General features: G+C 37.4%; 2 protein-coding genes across 2 annotated transcripts in view; one reads left to right on the top strand and one right to left on the bottom strand.

The window, feature by feature from the left end:
* UBR3 (ubiquitin protein ligase E3 component n-recognin 3) overlaps positions 1-19,196 on the top strand; it is a 229,015-nt gene that overhangs the window by 92,350 nt on the left and 117,469 nt on the right. Inside the window, exons 12-19 of the mRNA XM_029224835.1 lie at positions 427-492; positions 581-670; positions 1,797-1,925; positions 2,691-2,743; positions 2,844-2,977; positions 3,304-3,389; positions 4,964-5,105; positions 7,500-7,596. Of these exons, the coding sequence (XP_029080668.1) occupies positions 427-492; positions 581-670; positions 1,797-1,925; positions 2,691-2,743; positions 2,844-2,977; positions 3,304-3,389; positions 4,964-5,105; positions 7,500-7,596 (797 nt within the window). The remainder of the gene's footprint in view (positions 1-426; positions 493-580; positions 671-1,796; positions 1,926-2,690; positions 2,744-2,843; positions 2,978-3,303; positions 3,390-4,963; positions 5,106-7,499; positions 7,597-19,196) is intronic.
* On the bottom strand, positions 16,529-17,057 carry LOC114896960 (zinc finger protein 736-like). The gene has a single exon (XM_029225573.1). It carries the CDS (start codon positions 17,055-17,057, stop codon positions 16,545-16,547), a length of 513 nt encoding a protein of 170 aa, XP_029081406.1. The 3' UTR covers positions 16,529-16,544.

Here is a 19,196-nt window from a genome sequence, read left to right as displayed (position 1 = left end):
AGTTTCTGCCTTTAAGTAACTTACATTTAAAATAGAATAATTTTATCTACAGTGGGTTTTTAAGGCTATAACTTCTAAAATTGTACTTTTTTTTTTTTTTTTTTTGCGGTACGCGGGCCTCTCACTGTTGTGGCCTCTCCCGTTGCGGAGCACAGGCTCCGGACGCGCAGGCTCAGCGGCCTTGGGTCACAGGCCTAGCCGCTCCGCGGCATGTGGGATCTTCCCAGACCGGGGCACGAACCCGTGTCCCCTGCATCGGCAGGTGGACTCTCAACCACTGCACCACCAGGGAAGCCCTTAAAATTGTACTTTTTTATTAGAAAGTATAGGGGAATAAATCAAGGTGAAAGTGTGGTTTTAGCATTTTAAAACCTTCTTTGAATTCGGTAAAGGATTCTTTGATTTGTGGATTTTGTTTATTTCCAGCCAGCACCTAACCAAGTCACTTTTCATCTGCCACTACATCGTTATTATGCTATGTTTTTGAGTAAGGTAAGAGTGTCATTAAACAACTTTGTTTGTTTTTTGAATATTGGGAATTATGTATTGAATTAGTAACATTTTTTATCATAATTTTTAGGCTGTGAAATGTCAAGAACTAGATTTGGATTCTGTTTTACCAGATCAGGAAATGTTAATGAAACTAATGATTCATCCACTCCAAATTCAGGTATGTTTTCAGGCTTTTAAAAGGTTTTGAGTTCCTTGGTTAAGTGATTCTTCCTTTATTTTATTTGTATGCCTTTATCATTGTTATTATAGCCAAAATGTTTGAAATTTTAAAAAAAATTTAGTTTTTTGTATTTTTGCCAGATTATATATATATATTTAATGAGATTTACATTTAGTTATAATTTCCCCAGGAATTCTTTTCACTATATTTATTTATGGGGGGGTTTAACATACTACAGCACTGTTTTGGGAGTCAGGAGACCCAGCAAATTCTAGCCTTGGTGCCACCACTATTTTATTATCTATGTTGTTTGGAGTGATTTACCTACTTGATTCTTAGTTTCCCCATCTATAAAGTGAGAGGAGAGAAAAGAGAGAAGAATTAGCCTACATATGCACTGTGGTTTCTTTCATTTCTAACACTGTGATTTTGTGGACCACCTTTTATATACATTAGAGGGATTTGCACTTCAGTTTATTTTTCCTGGAAATTTTAGATTTGTTAACCATTATTGAACTTTACCTCTGGGAGTTAGGAACAAATAAGAGATGAAGTTATGACTGTGCTTAGTTTTAGTTGATACAGGACATAAATACATGAAGAATTAAATATTAATATAATAAGAAAATTTATTCTAATCTGATCTGCTCTTGCCAGACTTTAGAAAATGACTAGATTGAAGGTTGAGTTAGGGTGAATTAAAGACATAGATTATATTCATTGATGTTGAACAGTGAACAGTTAGCTTGTTTGATGCTTATTCCTGTGTTTCTTTAAGCATTATGTATTTTCTTTTTTGAAGAGGAAAAAGTTAAATGTAATCGTCAGTGATTCCTCATTAAAGATTTCAATGAATATTGTTATAAATGTATCCAGGAGTCATCATGGAAAACTAACTCATGTATAAACTCCAGAAGAAGGGACTGTATAAGATATAATGATCATCATAAAATTTAAAATTATATATTTGAATTGAATATCTTAAACGTTGGACAGAATGTCAGGCTTATGCTGTGATTAAGTTATAAAATATTTTGAAATGATTGTTTATTGTAACATGATTTTATAAAGGTTGACTTTAGATGACTTCTTTGTCCAATTTACTTAATTTTTGTTTTACTAGGCAAGTCTTGCCGAAATCCATAGCAATATGTGGGTAAGAAATGGTCTGCAAATCAAAGGACAAGCCATGACCTATGTCCAGTCTCATTTCTGTAATTCCATGATTGATCCTGACATTTACCTATTACAGGTAAGCCAACTTGATGGTGCAGATGTTGTACTTTAGAAGTATCTCATTTGTACCTGTGGGATTTTAATTTATAGAGGTGACTAAATGATGACATGGAGAGGTCAGTGCTATTGAAAGAAGAATTTTATTACTTATAATTTCCAAAGGAAGGGGGCATGCCACACTGCGCAGGACCAGAGGGGAAGCATTAGATTTTGGTCAGGAGGCAGAAGGAGGAGTGAGGGGAAATCCTAGACCAGAAGCTTTATTGGGGTTTCCATAGGAACGACAAGGCAGGGCAGGGGAAGTAGTTTAGGATTGGCTAGTTTGAATAATTTTGGTGGGCTCTGGGGCATAAAGGCTATCTGGTACCTGCCTTGGGCAGGGGGCCAGGGGGAATATTGGCTTGGTATGTGAGTTAAATAAAGGGCATGAGGGACTTGCATATGAGAGACTTGCTCCCAGGTAAGCTGTTTACTATCTTTTGGAATTAGCTAGCCTTTAGAAGGGTAGTTTCTCTCCTGGTCTGTAGGGCCCCCCTAGATGCCAGAACATCAGAAGATACAGAAAATAAAAAACATGATTAACACAAGAAGTAAAACTGGGGAAATCCCTGGCAGTCCAGTGGTTAAGACTTGGTGTTTTCCCTGCTGTGGCCCTGGTTCAATCCCTGGTTGGGGGACTAAGATCCTGCAAGCAGCGTGGCGTGGCTGGAAAAAGAAAAAAAGAAGTAAAACTGAATATTGAGAAATAAAGATCGTGGGTTTTATTTTTTGTCTTTTAAAGGTTTGTGCATCTAGACTTGATCCAGATTATTTTATTTCATCTGTCTTTGAAAGGTAAGCATAATTTTATTAAGACAGGTATTAGGAAGTATTTGGAATTTAAACTAATTTTGTTTTAACTTTAAAAAATCTGTCTCAAATATTTTTTTAATAGATTTAAGGTAGTGGATTTGTTGACAATGGCTTCACAACATCAAAACACAGTACTTGATGCAGAGCATGAGAGATCCATGTTAGAAGGCGCTCTTACATTTCTTGTGATTCTTTTGAGTCTTCGTTTACATTTAGGTAAAAAGCACTAATACAAATACTTGCGTATTAACTATTAACCTCCGTTTCCTCCCCTCTCCTTGTGGTAGTAACTGGCTTATGGAAAAAAAGGAAAGGATGTATTACCGTTGACACTCCTTTTAGAATATCCTTTAAAAAACCCCTTAAGGGAACTGCAAATATCAGGGTAGTTAAACTGCAGGTTATATTGGGGCATTGTATTCTTTGCTCTTTAAATTTGGAAGCATCTCATTTTTGGTATTTACGCTTAATAAATTGTGTGGTAAGTTGTTTCTTTATAATATATAGATATTCAGATTTATTAATTCTATTTTTAATTTTAGGAATGTCTGATGATGAGATTCTCAGAGCAGAGATGGTAGCCCAGCTGTGTATGAATGACAGAACACATAGTTCATTGCTGGACCTCATATCCTTTTAAAAGTTTAATTTTCTGTTAGTTGCAGGATCTAAGTTGTAAGTAATATTCATGGATTAGAGATATATCACTTTTTGATTAAAATGGTTTTTTTTGAAGTTGAAAAATAATATGGAGAAAAACTCCAACTGTTTGTTCAATTCTGTGTTCAAGACCACTGGTAGATTTTTTTGTCTCTGTCGTCTCTCAGGGTACTCTTTTTTTTTTTTTTTTTTTCCGGTACGCGGGCCTCTCACTGTTGTGGCCTCTCTCGTTATGGAGCACAGGCTCCGGACGCGCAGGCTCAACGGCCATGGCCCACGGGCCCAGCCACTCCATGGCATGTGGGATCTTCCCGGACTGGGGCACGAACCTGTGTCCCCTGCATCGGCAGGCGGACTCTCAACCGCTGCGCCACCAGGGAAGCCCTCAGGGTACTCTTATTAGACCTTGGTTAGGCATCAGGACTGGTGGCTCTGGGCACCCCAGGATCTGACCTTTAAGGACAGCAATAGTGAAAGGGAGCTGGACACTTGGTGAAAGGCAGCTAGGTCTACTTTATCTCTATAGCCAGGCTGGAATTCATGGTTAAAATTTAGAGGTATATCTTATCATTATTATTACCAGAGCTTTAAACATTCTGAGGATTTTTTTCTTAGAATTCAGTTTTAAACCAAGAGGTTTTTAAAGGCAAAGACTGTTGTCTACAAACTTTAAAAACTTACGGTTCTCTGTGTAAGACTGAGCATACAATGGACACTTTATTATTTTTTGATTTATTGTTTATAAAATTTTAGACAAAGATCATCATGTTATTTTGTGATAAAATTTATTTGTGAATTTTTGACTAAATTTAATTTGTACATTATGACTATGTTTGAAATAATTGGCTAAATTTTGTGAAATAGCTCCTATTAGAAATGCCTATTTGATAACCTTGAAGATTTTCTTAAGCAGCCAACAATTTGATACTGTTTGATGATTTCATTCAGCCATTATATACTGTGTATTAGTGCTGCAAAAGAGCAAAAGCATTCTCTGTAACTTTGAATTTAGAAGAATTATGTAGCTTTAATGTGAAACCAAGAGAAAAGAATCTTTGTGGTTTTCTTCTTTTTAAAAAATTTGCTTAGTATCTTTTTCCTTCTTATTTTGAGGATGACATTTTGTGTTTTTGGAAAAATAATCTTTGCTCATAAAAATCTGGGCTGATTTTTAGTATACTGTGTTTGATTTTCTAAGGGAAATTACAACTTTATTTGCAAAAGGATGAAAATGGAGATTAATTTTAAAAGTTTTTTTTTTCATTTCCTGAAACTGTATTAATTTGTTTTGGGGGAAATATACTTCAGAGCTACTTCAGCATGTAATTTATTAGTAGGCTTCTAGATTAAGCTATCTTAATTCACAGTTAATAAAAAGTTATTATTGAACTGTTGTATTATATAGCCCTCTTGTGGCCGACTTTATGTATTACAGCCAATTACTCTGCATATTTTAGCAAAGGAAGTTAGAAACTAGAATACCTTGGTAAGATTAAGTATCTGACTTTTAGTTATTAATTTTTTTCTTGACACATACATCATATTCCAGAAAATCCAAATCCCAAAAGTGGCATTATTCCAGGAAGTTATAGCTTTGAATCAGTTTTATCAGCTGTAGCTGATTTTAAGGCTCCTGTTTTTGAACCTGGAGGTTCTATGCAACAAGGCATGTATACTCCTAAAGGTATGTTTATATAAATGTGTTTTTTCAGATATCAGTTTTCTGAAGGTTCATTGTGTATATTGAAACAAAATGTTTGCCTTTTATTTGTTCAGCTTTGGTTTTTCCCCTCAGCTTTCTTATAGATGTATGTTTGTCTTTTATGGTGTACAGTGATACTGGTTCCATTTATTTACAAACCTATAGTTTATATTATAATAAGACTTCTTAGATGACTCTGAATTATAAAAGGAACTTTATATATGAACTCCAGTTTATTTTTGTAAGTGAATGAACTGTAAATGAACCAGAAATTATGAAGCAAAATATATACTTACAAACATTCTGAATGTATTTGCCCTTTAAATTTGATTTTGAAATAGTTCTCACTACCCAAATTTTAACTTGAAACAGTTAAAATCTATGTGGAATACTGATAACATTCTCATACATTTTGAACCTGTGTAAATACATAGAAACCTTTTCTGTAAGTGGTTGGTTTTCTAAAGTTTTCCCCCTGGATTTGTAGATGACATGCTTGACAAAAGCCAGAAGTAGGTGGAATCCTGATTCATGGTCTTTTCTTCTTCTCTTTCACATTTTCATTAATCTAAGTTAAAATTTTGAAGGAAGTAGCAGTTACATGCTTCTTGCCCCCCCTCAGCACTCATTGTCTAAGTGACAAACTGATGCCCACTTTGTAGTTGTAAATAGCATGTACCATGTTTGGTAAAACACACGAAAATAAACCTTATCATGTGTGATTTTTCAGAGAGTTCACAAAGGTAGCAAGAAATAATCCAGAGTCTCTGGTTGGAATGTATTCCATTAAAGAAAAAGCACAGTATTTCTTTATTGTAGAGAACACTTTGTATCTAAAATTTAGATGAGCTTAGAAGTAGAGTGATGTTCTTGTATAATGCAGTGCTTATTAATAAAGTGTGATGTGAGCATAATCTGTGTCACCCATTCACGGTCCTTATTAAAATACAGGTTCCTATGCCTCAACCCCAATCTGCTCTTATCCAGATCTCTGGGGATTAATTCTGGAAATCTGCTTTTTTACCAAGCTCTAAAGGATGATTGTCACACACAGTTAAGTTTGAGACACTGAGACAGAGCACTGGACATTTGAAGATTAGAATCAAGAAATTGGGTGTCATATTCAGATGCAGTACTGAGTTGTATCAGCCAGTTGTGCGATATTGAGAAAGTCAGTGTTTTATCTTTGGATTTAACTTCTTATTTGTAAAATGAGTGAGTTGGAATAGATGAGTGTTTTTTAAGCTTTTTAAAAAAGTGTTTAAGATAAGCCTTTAGTTTGGGGGAACTAAGCCTTAAGTGAATCTGTTATACAAAAGCAGTAAAAGCAAACCTACTCTTGTTAAAGTGAGTGTGGTTAGTGGACATAGCTTCTCATCTGTTTTACCATCTCCTTGCTCCTAAAGTGGCTCCTGGTAAATCTCTGTTGAAATCCAACTTCTTGGAACACTGAAGCCTCCTGGACCAGTTAATCAATCACTGAAGTTTTCTTCCATTTCAATGGTTTTATAATTCTGACAAAAACAGATAATAGAATTAATAACAAAGGTTCTGTGGCTTTTTGAAGGCCTATCTTAAGGATCTTAAATCATACTTATGATAATTTAAGATGGCCTGTTACATGAAATAGGGACAGTTGTTAACATTTTTTTTTTTAATGCCAGAAAGTTGAAATTATAGTAGATGTGTAGAGATGCTTAAGGTTCAAATGTTAAGAAATGTTAAGAATTCTCATCCTAAGCATGATTATTAGTGAGATCACAGGTTTTATTTGCAATGTGCAATTTTCTAGTACACGTTAATGTAATTATATAGCTATTAACATAAGCTTTGTGCACTTAATACTTAAAATCATCTAGTGTACCACCAATTGTACATATACCACACATGGGATAATGGTTCCTCATTGTGGAGAAGGTAAGGAGATCAATTATAGCAAAAGAACAAATGTTTTATAAACCAAAAAGTGTTTATAAACTAAGCTCTTGAAAATCAATGGCTCATTAATTTTTTAATCCAGCTTTCACATTTTTATCTTCGAATACTTTCAAAAATGCTAATGCATTGTGTTTCTTACTTTCTCATTGGCACTTTACAAAAAAAAGTGAGCTAAACTTTTATGGTGAGGCGTTATCACATTATAAAGCTTCTTGCTCACTAGTCCTTGCTGAACTTAAGAGAACATTATAGTGACGAAATAATGATTTTTGATTTAGAAAAGTGGTCATTGCATCAAGCTTATTAAGGCAAATATATACTCAAATTAAACTTTCCCATCTTTTAAATATAAGATATACTTAAATGTAATTAGTCATTAGAGATTGACTTTATTCCTAAGAAGTCAGTGTTTTGTTTCTACTCTCTTTTGAATAATAGCTGAAGTCTGGGATCATGAGTTTGACCCCGTCATGGTCATTCTTCGAACAGTTTACCGTAGAGACGTGCAGTCTGCAATGGACAGATACACAGCATTGTAAGTACGTTATGTTAGTCAGTAAAATAATGGATATCTTGTGTTTATAGAGAAAAATTTCAGTTATAACACAAATGTGATATGCTCTCATTAAAATATACTCAATCTTTAGAGGAGAAAATATTTTAAGGTTAAAAAAATAATCTGGCTGAGATTTATGTTCTCAAGATCTTGATCCAAAAACCTGACATTAATCTGATAAAAATAAATTTTATAAAACATCACAAATAAATGTAAAAAAATAACAAACTTATTTAGTTGCTCTTTGACCAGGAGAATTCAAAGCTTGGTTTTGTGTTGTTCTACTTTTAAAGCAGTAGAGGAGGCACAAGTTAAGAGACTAAAATTGTCTGATGTCAGAGATGATGGGTAGGTACAAAAAATGTGGTAATATTGCTGTGTTCTTGACAACTGGGAAAACAGCCAAAGTAAAATGAATTTTATTTGTAAATATTTAACAAAGTAGTTAAAATGTTGATAATTGCCGAAAAATTTTGAAGGATATCTTTTTAATGGAGAATTCAGTTTTATATATTATTGTCGTAGACTATTTTTTAATGTATTATTTCCTCCTATTTTTAAACATTAAATAGTTAATCTATTGCTGAACATTATAGGATATCGCCTTTTATTTGTGCTCAGTTTATTTGTGCTTAGTTAAACATTTTGAAAACAAGTTTAAGATGATATAAATGTCTTTGATCTTGAGAAAATATTTGTTCATATAACCATCAAAGTGTAAATACAGATATTGGGTGTAATTGAAACTTCTTTTTGCCAAGACTTTGCAGTAATGGATATATGCTGAATTTAAGAACCATCATAGATACCTCTGAAGAAAGTTTATAGTGTAGAAGTTTAGCATATTCTCCCCTCCCCTCACCCCACCCCAAGAAAGACAAAAACGAAAAACAAAACTTAGTTCAGCATCTCTTTCTACCTTTCTCTAAAACCCGTGGGAACATAGTCTGAGATTCTCCTTTCTCTGCTTTCTTAGCAACCTCTTTTTATGCTTTTCGTGTAGCTTTGTAACTTTGTTTGCTTTGTAGGTTTTTACTAGTCTCTTAGTTCCTTGAGGGAAGATATTTTTGTCTCTGTGTCTCTTTTATATCTTCAGAATCTATCTCAGTGCTGGCATATAAAAAGACATTCAGCATATATTTGTTGAGTAAACAAATTTGAGTAGTTCATGCTGAAAAATGAAAACCATATCTGTAGAGCTATTTTTATTAAATTTTCCTCTTTCCTATTTTGCTATTTTTTCTCATAATCTCATTCTCCTCATTTGGCTTTTGAGTTCCTGTACAATGTCTGTATAGTTTCTTAGAAATATGTCTGAATTGCTGTGATGTTTCTTGGCAGTTTAAAAATCTTTGTTTAAAGAAATGTGTATTTAAATAAAAGAATAATAACAGATAACAAATACACTTTAACTTCAGATTAAAATCATTTTCTTATAAAATAATCTCTGAAATTTTATATGCAATATTATATTAATACAACATTTTGTATATTTAAGATAAATATATCCGTGAAGAATGTGTTTGTTTCTATGTAAAACTTAAATTTTTTTGAAATTTATTTTGTATATGAAATATAATCTTTTTCCTTTATGTGATATCACTTATATGACTGTATAATTGACCGTTTCAGTTCTTAATATAACACAACTGGGAAATAAGCCTAAAGTGTAGGGCTTATTGGCTATTGGTCATTTGCATTTTATTTTAGTTTTAAGGAACAAAAGTGGCAAAACTGATTTACTTAGTGTGATCCTTTTTTATTTCAAGAAGGTAATAGAAAGGCGTTTTGAAAAATTATAGAGAAAAATAATTAGGTAAATTAAAGCTATTGTGTCTTTATTTTTAGCATTAAAAAAATTTTATTTTTTAACATCTTTATCGGCATATAACTGCTTTACAATGGTGTGTTTCTGCTTTATAACAAAGTGAATCAGCTATACATATACATATATCCCCATATCCACTCCTCTTGCGTCTCCCTCCCACCCTCCCTATCCCACCCCTCTAGGTGGACACAAAGCACCGAGCTGATCTCCCTGTGCTATGTGGCTGCTTCCTACTAGCTATCTGTTTTACATTTGGTAGTGTATATATGTCCATGCCACTCTCTCACTTTGTCCGAGCTTACCCTTCCCCCTCCCTGTGTCCTCAGGTCCATTCTCTACGTCTGCGTCTTTATTCCTGTCCTTCCCCTAGGTTCTTCAAAAACATTTTGTTTTCTTGTTTTGTTTTTTAGATTCCATATATATGTGTTAGCAAACGGTATTTGTTTTTCTCTTTCTGACTTACTTCACTCTGTATGACAGATTCTAGGTCCATCCACCTCAGTACAAATAACTCAATTTCGTTTCTTTTTATGGCTGAGTAATATTCCATTGTATATATGTGCCACATCTTTTTTACCCATTCATCTGTCGATGGACACTTAGGTTGCTTCCGTGTCCTGGCTATTGTAAATAGAGCTGCAGTGAACATTGTGGTACATGACTCTTTGAATTATGGTTTTCTCAGGGTATATGCCCAGTAGTGGGATTGCTGGGTCGTATGGTAGTTCCATCTTTAGTTTTTTGTTTTTTTTTTTTTTCTGTACGTGGGCCTCTCACTGTTGTGGCCTCTCCCGTTGTGGAGCACAGGCTCCAGATGCTCAGGCTCAGCGGCCATGACTCACAGGCCCAGCCACTCCACAGCATGTGGGATCTTCCCGGACCGGGGCACAAACCCATGTCCCCTGCATCGGTATGCAGAATCTCAACCACTGCACCACCAGGGAAGCCGTATTTTTAGTATTTTAAGGACCCTCCATACTGTTCTCCACAGTGGCTGTGTCAATTTACATTCCCACCAACAGTGCAAGAGGGTTCCCTTTTCTTCACACCCTCTCCAGCATTTATTGTTTGTAGACTTATTGATGATGGCCATTCTGACTGGTGTGAGGTGATACCTCATTGTAGTTTTGATTTGCATTTCTCTAATGATTAGTGAGGTTGAGCATCCTTTCATGTGTTTGTTGGCAATCTTCTTTGGAGAAATGTCTATTTAGGTCCTCTGCCCATTTTTGGATTGGGTTGTTTGTTTTTTTGTTATTCAGATTTCTGATCTGATCTTTAAGATTTCTTTCCTTCTGCTAACTTTTGGGTTTTTTGTTGTTCTTTCTCTAATTGCTTTAGGTGTAAGGTTAGGTTGTTTATTTGAGATGTTTCTTGTTTCTTGAGGTAGGATTGTATTGCTATAAACTTTGCTCTTAGAACTGCTTTTGCTGCATCCCATCAGTTTTAGGTCGTCATGTTTTCATTGTCATTTGTTTCTAGGTATTTTTTTATTTCCTCTTTGATTTCTTCAGTGATCTCTTGGTTATTAAGTAGTGTTTTGTTAAGTGTCCATGTGTTTGTGGTTTTTTACAGGTTTTTTCCTGTAATTGATATCTAGTCTCATAGTGTTGTGTTTGGATAAGATACTTGATACGATTTCAATTTTCTTAAATTTACCAAGGCTTGATCTGTGACCCAAGATATGGTCTATCCTGGAGAATGTTCTGTGCGCACTTGAGAAGAAAGTGTATTCTGTTGTTTTTGGATGGAATGTCCTATAAATATCAATTAAGTCCATCTTGTTTAAAATATCATTTAAAGCTTATGTTTCCTTATTTATTTTCATTTTGGATGATCTGTTCATTGGTAAAAGTGGGGTGTTAATGTCCCCTATGATAGTGTTACTGTCGATTTCCCCTTTTATGGCTGTTAGCATTTGCCTTATGTATTGAGGTGCTCCTATGTTGGAGGCATAAATATTTACAATTGTTATATCTTCTTCTTGGATTGATCCCTTGATCATTATGTAGAGTCCTTCTTTGTCTCTTGGAATAGTCTTTATTTTAAAGTCTATTTTGTCTGATATGAGAATTGCTACTCCAGCTTTCTTTTGATTTCCATTTGCATGGAATATCTTCTTCCATGCACTCACTTTCAGTGTGTATGTGTCCCTAGGTCTGAAGTGGGTCTCTTGTAGACAGCATATATACAGGTCTTGTTTTTGTATCCCTTCAGCCAGTCTGTGTGTGTCTTTTGGTGGGAGCATTTAATCCATTTACATTTAAGGTAGTTATCGATATGTATGTTCGTATTACCGTTTTCTTAATTGTTTTGGTTTTGTTATTGTAGGTCTTTCTCTTCTCTTGTGTTTCCTGCCTAGAGAAGTTCATGTAGCATTTGTTGTAAAACTGGGTTGGTGGTGCTGAATTCTCTTAGCTTTTGCTTGTCTGCAAAGGTTTTAATTTCTCCATCGAATCTGAATGAGATCCTTGCTGGGTAGAGTAATCTTGGTTGTAAGTTTTTCCTTTTCACCACTTTAAATATGTCCTTCCACTCCCTTCTGGCTTGCAGAATTTCTGCGGAAAGATCAGCTGTTAACCTTATGGGGATTCCCTTGGATGTTATTTGTTGTTTTTCCCTTGCTACTTTTAGTATTTTTTCTTTATATTTAATTTTTGATAGTTTGATTGATATGTGTCTTGGCATGTTTCTCCTTGGATTTATCCTGTATGGGACTCTCTGTGCTTCCTGTGCTTGATTGACTATTTCCTTTCCCATATTAGGGAAGTTTTCAACTATAATCTCTTCAAATATTTTCTCAGTCCCTTTATTTTTCTCTTCTACTTCTGGGACCCCTATAATTCGAATGTAGGTGCATTTATTGTTGTCCCAGAGGTCTCTGAGACTGTTCTCAATACTTTTCATTCTTTATTCTGCTCTGCAGTAGTTGTTTCCACTATTTTATCTTCCAGGTCACTTATCTATTCTTCTGCCTCAGTTATTCCGCTGTTGATTCCTTCTAGAGAATTTTAAATTTCATTTATTGTGTTGTTCATCATTGTTTGCTCTTTAGTTCTTCTATGTCCTTGTTAAACGTTTCTTGTATTTTCTCCATTCTATTTCCAAGATTTTGGATCATCTTTACTATCATTACTCTGAATTCTTTTTCAGGTAGACTGCCTATATCCTCTTCATTCGTTTTGTCTGATAGGTTTTTACCTTGCTCCTTCATCTGCTGTGTGTTTCTGTGTCTTCTCATTTTGCTTATCTTACTGTGTTTGGGCTCTCCTTTTTGCAGGCTGCAGGTTCGTAGTTCCCATTGTTTTTAGTGGCTGCCCCCAGTGGCTAAGGTTGGTTCAGTGGGTTGTGTAGGCTTCCTGGTGGAGGGGACTAGTGCGTGTGTTCTGGGTGGATGAGGCTGGATCTTGTCTTTCTGGTGGGCAGGACTGTGTCTGGTGGTGTGTTTTGGGGTGTCTGTGACCTTATTATAATTTTAGGCAACCTCTCTGCTGATGGGTGGGGTTGTGTTTCTGTCTTGCTAGCTGTTTGGCATAGGGTGTCCAGCACTGTAGCTTGCTAATCATTAAGTGGAGCTGGTCTTAGCGTTGAGATGGAGATCTCTGGGAGAGCTGTCTCCATTTGAATTTACGTGGAGCCAGGAGGTCTCTGGTGGTCCAGTGTCCTGAACTGGGCTATCTCACCTTAGAGGCTCAGGCCTGACACCCGGCCAGAGCACCAAGACCCTGTCAGCCACGTGGCTCAGAAGAAAAGGGAGAAAAAAAAAGAAAGAAAGAAGAGAAAAAAAAATAAAATTATTAAAATAAAAAATAAAAAAATATGATTAAAAATAAAAAAATACTAGAGTAATTTTTAAAAAAAAGAAAGAAAGAAGAGAGCAACCAAACCAAAAAACAAATCCACCAATGATATCAAGCACTAAAAACTATACTAAAAAATAAAAACACAAACAAAAAAATAACGGGCAGACAGAACCCTAGGACAAATGGTAAAAGCAAAGCTATACATACAAAATCACACAAAGAAGCATACACATACACACTCACAAAAAGAGAAAAAGGAAACAATATCTATCTATCTATATATATAAAAAAAAAGAGAGCAACCAAATCAATAAACAAATCTACCAGTGATAATAAGCCCTAAATACTAAATTAAGATAAACATAAAATCAGAAACAAATTAGCTGCAGAAAGCAAACCCAAGTCTACAGTTTCTCCCAAATTGCACCACCTCAAGTTTGGGATGATTTGTTGTCTATCCAGGTATTCCACAGATGCAGGGTACTTGAAGTTGACTGTGGAGATTTAATCCGCTGCTCCCGAGGCTGCTGGGAGAAATTTCCCTTTCTCTTCTTTATTTGCACAGCTCCCGGGGTTCAGCTTTGGATTTGGCCCCGCCTCTGCGTGTAGGTCGCCTGAGGGTGTCTCTTCCCCGCCCTGACAGGATGGGGTTGAAATAGCAGGTGATTAGGGGGCTCTGGCTCACTCAGGCCACGGGGAGGGAGGGGCACGGAATGCGGGGTGAGCCTGTGGCAGCAGAGGCAGGCGTGATGTTGCAACAGCCTGTGGCACGCCATGTGTTTTCCCAGAGAAGTTGTCCCTGGATCACGGGACCCTGGCAGTGGCGGGCTGCACAGGCTCCCGGGAGGGGAGGTGTGGTTAGTGACCTGTGCTTGCCCTCAGGCTTCTTGGTGGCTACAGCAGCAGCCTTAGCGTTTCATGCCCGTCTCTCGTGTCCATGCCAATAGCCGTGGCTTGCATCCATCTCTGGAGCTCATTTAGGTGGTGCTCTGAATCCCCTCTCCTCACGCACCCCGAAACAATGGTCTCTTGCCTCTTAGGCAGGTCCAGACTTTTTCCTGGACTCCCTCCTGGCTAGCTGTGGCGCACTAGCCCCCTTCATGCTGTGTTCACACAGCCAACCCCAGTCCTCTCCCTGGGATCTGACCTCTGAAGCAGGAGCCTCAACTCCCAGCCCCCAACCTGTCCCCGCTGGTGAGCAGACCAGCCTCTCAGGCTGGTGAGTGCTGGTTGGCACCGATCCTCTGTGCGGGAATCTCTCTGCTTTGCCCTCTGCACCTCTGTTATTGCACCCCTCTGTGACTCTGACGCTTCCCCCCCCCGCCCACTCCCCGTCTCTGCCAGTGAAGGAGCTTCCTAGTGTGTGGAAACTTTTCCTCCTTCACAGCTCCCTCCCCTGGATGCAGGTCCCGTCCCTATTCTTTTTGTTGTTGTTGTTGTTGTTGTTTTGTTGTTTTGCGGTACGCGGGCCTCTTACTGTTGTGGCCTCTCCCGTTGTGGAGCACAGGCTCTGGACGCGCAGGCTCAGCGGCCATGGCTCACGGGCCTAGCCTCTCCGCAGCATGTGGAATCTTCCCAGACCGGGGCACGAACCCGTGTCCCCTGCATCGGCAGGCGGACTCTCAACCACTGCGCCACCAGGGAAGCCCCCGTCCCTATTCTTTTGTCTCTGTTTTTTTCTTTTCTCTTTTGCCCTACCCAGGTACGTGGGAAGTTTCTTGCCTTTGGGGAAGTCTGAGGTCTTTTGCCAGTGTTCAGTAGGTGTTCTGTAGGAGCTGTTCCACATGTAGATGTATTTCTGATGTGTTTGTAGGGAGGAAGGTGATCTGCACGTCTTACTCTTCCACCATCTCGAAGGTCCCTATTTATTTATTTATTTTGGCTGTGCTGGGTCTTTGTTGCTGCGTGCAGGTTTTTTCTTCTTGTGGCGAGCGGGCTACTGTTCGTTGCAGTGTACAGGCTTCTCATTGCGGTGGCTTCTCTTTTTGTGGAGCATGCACTCTAGGTGCACGGGCTTCAGTAGTTGTGGCACACGGCCTCAGTAGTTGTGGCTCTTGGGCTCTAGAGCATAGGCTCAGTAGTTGTGGCGCATGGGCTTAGTTTCTCCACAGCATGTGGGATCTTCCCGGACTAGGGCTCAAACCCTTATCCCCTGCTTTGGCAGGCGGATTCTTAACCACTTCACCACCAGGGAAGTCCTGCTATTATGTCTTTAGAATCTACCTCGATGCAGGGCACTCTGTAGATAATCAGTAATTGCTAAATGAATGAAAAGTAAGTTTCTTAAAATTTTTTTGTGCTGAGAGTTTAAGTGAAAATAAGCCATTTTCATTGTGTGATGTTTGGACCTTTAGAATTTTAGGATCTTATTGCTGGAAAAGCCCTTCAAGATCTCTCCAGCTTCTGTAGAAATGTCTTTGGAGCCATCACTGGAAGAGGGGGTTGGGCAACAGCAACAGAAGGCCTAAGAGAGTGGAGGTGGCTCATCCCGTTTTCCTCACTCCCTTCCAAATACCCCTTAATGGGCAATTCAGCTTTTAAAATGAGAAAAACAAAAACAAAAAACAACAAGAACAAAAACAAACCAACAGTTGGAAAACCATCCATTCAATTCATTGTTATATTTTACATATGAGGACATTGTGGTCCAGAGGAGTTCAGTGAAATACGTTTGTTAATGGCAGTGTTGGAACTATTGTCTAGACCATTTCCAAAAGACAAATGTGATTTTTATATAGTGGTTACTTTAAATTCAGCTGGAAAGCAAATCTTTTTGAACTGTAATTTCTGATATTTCTGTTGCTTCCCATCTCCCATCTTGAAGGTTAATGGCTGCTGGCCCGTGTTTTAAAGTATGATGTATGAGTTTATATATGTCATTTATGTCTCAAGCTAGTCAATAATTAAGTGTTGGTTTTGAGTCACTTAAAATTTTTTTTTGTTGTCATGTAGCTTTTCATTTGCATTATTTCATTAATGATTTTGAAAAGAGCAGTCAGAATGGTATTACCTGCTGCCTTGAACAAATATATAACCTTTATTTCAGAACACTTTATTAATCTAGGTGCTGCGTATTTAGGGGCCTAGTGCTTAAAGCAAACAAAGAAATAAAATAAAAACTAAAAATTGCTTTTCTATGCTAAATGAAATAGAATAATTGAAACATTTAATCATAGGCTCTTGAGATTGCTTTGAAGATTATGCTTATATGTAGCCACTATAGTTTTATATAGAAACCAGTTTTTTTTTTTAAAATCAAACTTAATGGCATCCTCTTCTTGAATCATAGATGCAATTCATTTCTTTGGTATGTTGATGGTAGTTTTTTTTTTTTTGAGCAGAGAAAGGTTTATTGCAGGGCTAAGCAAAGAGAACAGGTGGCTTGTGCTGTAAAAAACCCCAAATACCCCCATGGTTTTCAGGGAGAAGTTTTTATAGGCAAAATTTGGGCTGAGGGCTGCAGGGTGTGTGACTTTCTTCTGGTTGGTTGGTGGTGAGGAAACAGGGTGGTACCCCAGGATTCTTATGCTCAGCCTGAAGTCACCATCCTCCACCTGGGTGGGGTCCCCAGTTCCTGGGTGTATGGCTATTGTCTCCATTCCCTTCACGTCCCAGGGACCCTTCTTTTGCTCCATAAAGGTGACCAGGTCTGGCTTAGAGACAGGACCCAAGGAGACCAGGTTTTTATAGTTCTCTAATATCACATCCCTGTACAATTCCCATTGAGTGCTGTCCAGAAATTCCCACTTATCCTGAGAAAATTCTATGACTACATCCTGGAATGTCAACAGTCCCTGAGAAGCTGCCATTTCCTCCTCTTCTTCGTCTTGTCTGGGTCATTTTCTCATCGATATTACGTTGAGGAATCACATCAGCATCTTGAGGATATGCCTTTGCTCCTAACATACCCACAGGCAGAAAGGATCTTGAAATGCTGAAAAGGTCAACTTTTCCTGTCCTTGTCTCAGAAGATATTCAGGAAAAATCATCTCCTATAGGGAGACCAAACTATGAATTCATTCTTTCCTGTTTCTAGGTGTTCTCACCTCATATAGATGTCAGGAAATTCTGCTAACACGGGGTATGTGGGCTGTACTGAGTTTCCCCTTCCAAACCCATGTAACAGGAAACCATGTTGCCTCTCCTTGTAATTTATTATTTTTAAGATTTTTCCCCCTCCCTACATGATATTTGTTTCCTCTAAGTTGAGTTTTCTACTGTTCAGTCTGTAGCTTTTATGTTAGCTGCATTCTTTGGATGTCTGATAATTCTGGCTGCTTGTGGTGAAGAGCTCTCCATGCCTTGGTGGATCTTTGTAGATTCTGAGCTTTAACATGGTGTGATTTGGGCAGGCAGGTTTGTTGAGAAGCCCTTATGTTAGTCTCTTTAGAATTTCCTTTTTGGTTTTGTCAGATTCCTCAGAGAAGTATTTTCAAATATTGCCTAGAAGGTAATGGTCTGGCTGCCATTATTTTGTAAACTGAATGGAGTCAGAGCCTGAGTGTTCTGAGTCAAAATGCATATGATGACTTTCTTTTTTTTCCTCTGTCATTTTTCTCACATTCTACTGGCTCACTTTAAGCCTGGTGATGGGGTGGAAATATGTAATGTACTAGCAGTGAGGCACCTCATGTCATATGGCAATGAGCAGGGATGTCCTCCTCTTTTAAGGAAGTGATCCAACAGTTGGTAACAACAATACAGTCTGCCATAGAGAGTGTTCCAAATGCAAGAATAATGGGACTCAAGCAGTTTGGTCTTGGCCATACCTCCTCCTATTGTTTTAGGTCAATACCATAGCTTAAGAAAACTTCAGAGACAAAGATTTCTAAGAAGGAATTTGCATAAAGAGGGTGAAATCTCAGTGGCTCTCAAAGGACACCTGGACTTTCTAGGCATACGATGATTTTAATCGCCCATCCTCCTACCCTTAACTGTGCTTGCGTTTTACCTTCTCCAGAGATGAATTCTCTAGCCAGAATTCTGTTGGGGTCGGGGAGAAGCAGTTTTCATCCAATCCTCATTTTAGCCTCCTATCTCCCCAACTCCAGTTATTGAAGAACCAGATGTTTCCAGTTTCTGAGCCTTTTGAGGATTCTGCAGTGTAATTGGGGTTGATTCTCAGCTGTCCGCATTGCCTTCCTGTGATTTGGCTTTCTTAGGTTTACTAGAGTCAACATGTATCCATTTGCTTTCCGATTGACAAAAGTTTGCATTTTTTTTTTTTTGGATTTTCTTCATCCTGGTGCTTTTCATCCTTTAAGAAATACCATTACTATATTTTTATTGGAGTTTTGAGTGAAAGTAAAATTAAATATTTATGTTCATTCTGTCATTTTAACTTCAAGTGCTGAATGTATAACTCACTTGCATTCTCTGGATTACTGGGTGAGGTTGAGCCTTTAAAAAATACTTATTAATTTCCCTTCATGATTCTTGGTATGAGATTGGTGTATGGATTATTCTTTGATGATTTTTCTGTTAGATTGTCTAAAGTTTATCAGTTCTAAAGTTTTACTTTTATATTTGGATTTTTAATCCACCTGGAGTTGATTTTTATATGTAGAGTGAAGTAGTGATTTATTTTTTTTTTTCCCCTACAGAAAACCAGCTCCAGGACTATTTATTGAACAATCCATCCTTTTCTCACTGATTTGTAATGCTAATTCTGTCATATACAATTGATCCTCATTATTTGCAAATTCTATTTTGCAAATTTGGCTACTTGGTAAAATTTATGTTTATGCCTGAAATCGATACTCGGAGCAATTTCTTGGTTAGTCACAGATCTCGGTGGATATGCAGAGGGCACCTAGGTTGAAGTGGAACAAAGCAAAACTCTACCCTCTTGTTTCAGCTCATACTGTAAACGTGTCCTTTTCATGGCCAATTTAGTGCTATGTTTTTGCATTTTTGTCCTTTGGTGATTTTGTTGTTTAAAATGGTCC

This window comes from Monodon monoceros, unplaced genomic scaffold, assembly GCF_005190385.1.
Source record: "Monodon monoceros isolate NGI ecotype Baffin Bay Population unplaced genomic scaffold, NGI_Narwhal_1 Super_Scaffold_16, whole genome shotgun sequence".
In the NCBI taxonomy this organism is placed as follows: Eukaryota; Metazoa; Chordata; class Mammalia; order Artiodactyla; family Monodontidae; genus Monodon; species Monodon monoceros.
This window is presented reverse-complemented; position numbering and strand designations above follow the sequence as displayed.

Coding starts and splice junctions, on each gene's coding strand:
- LOC114896960 (XM_029225573.1), bottom strand. CDS start 17,057: ATGGCAGCTTCTCAGGGACTGTTGACATTCCAGGATGTAGTCATAGAA.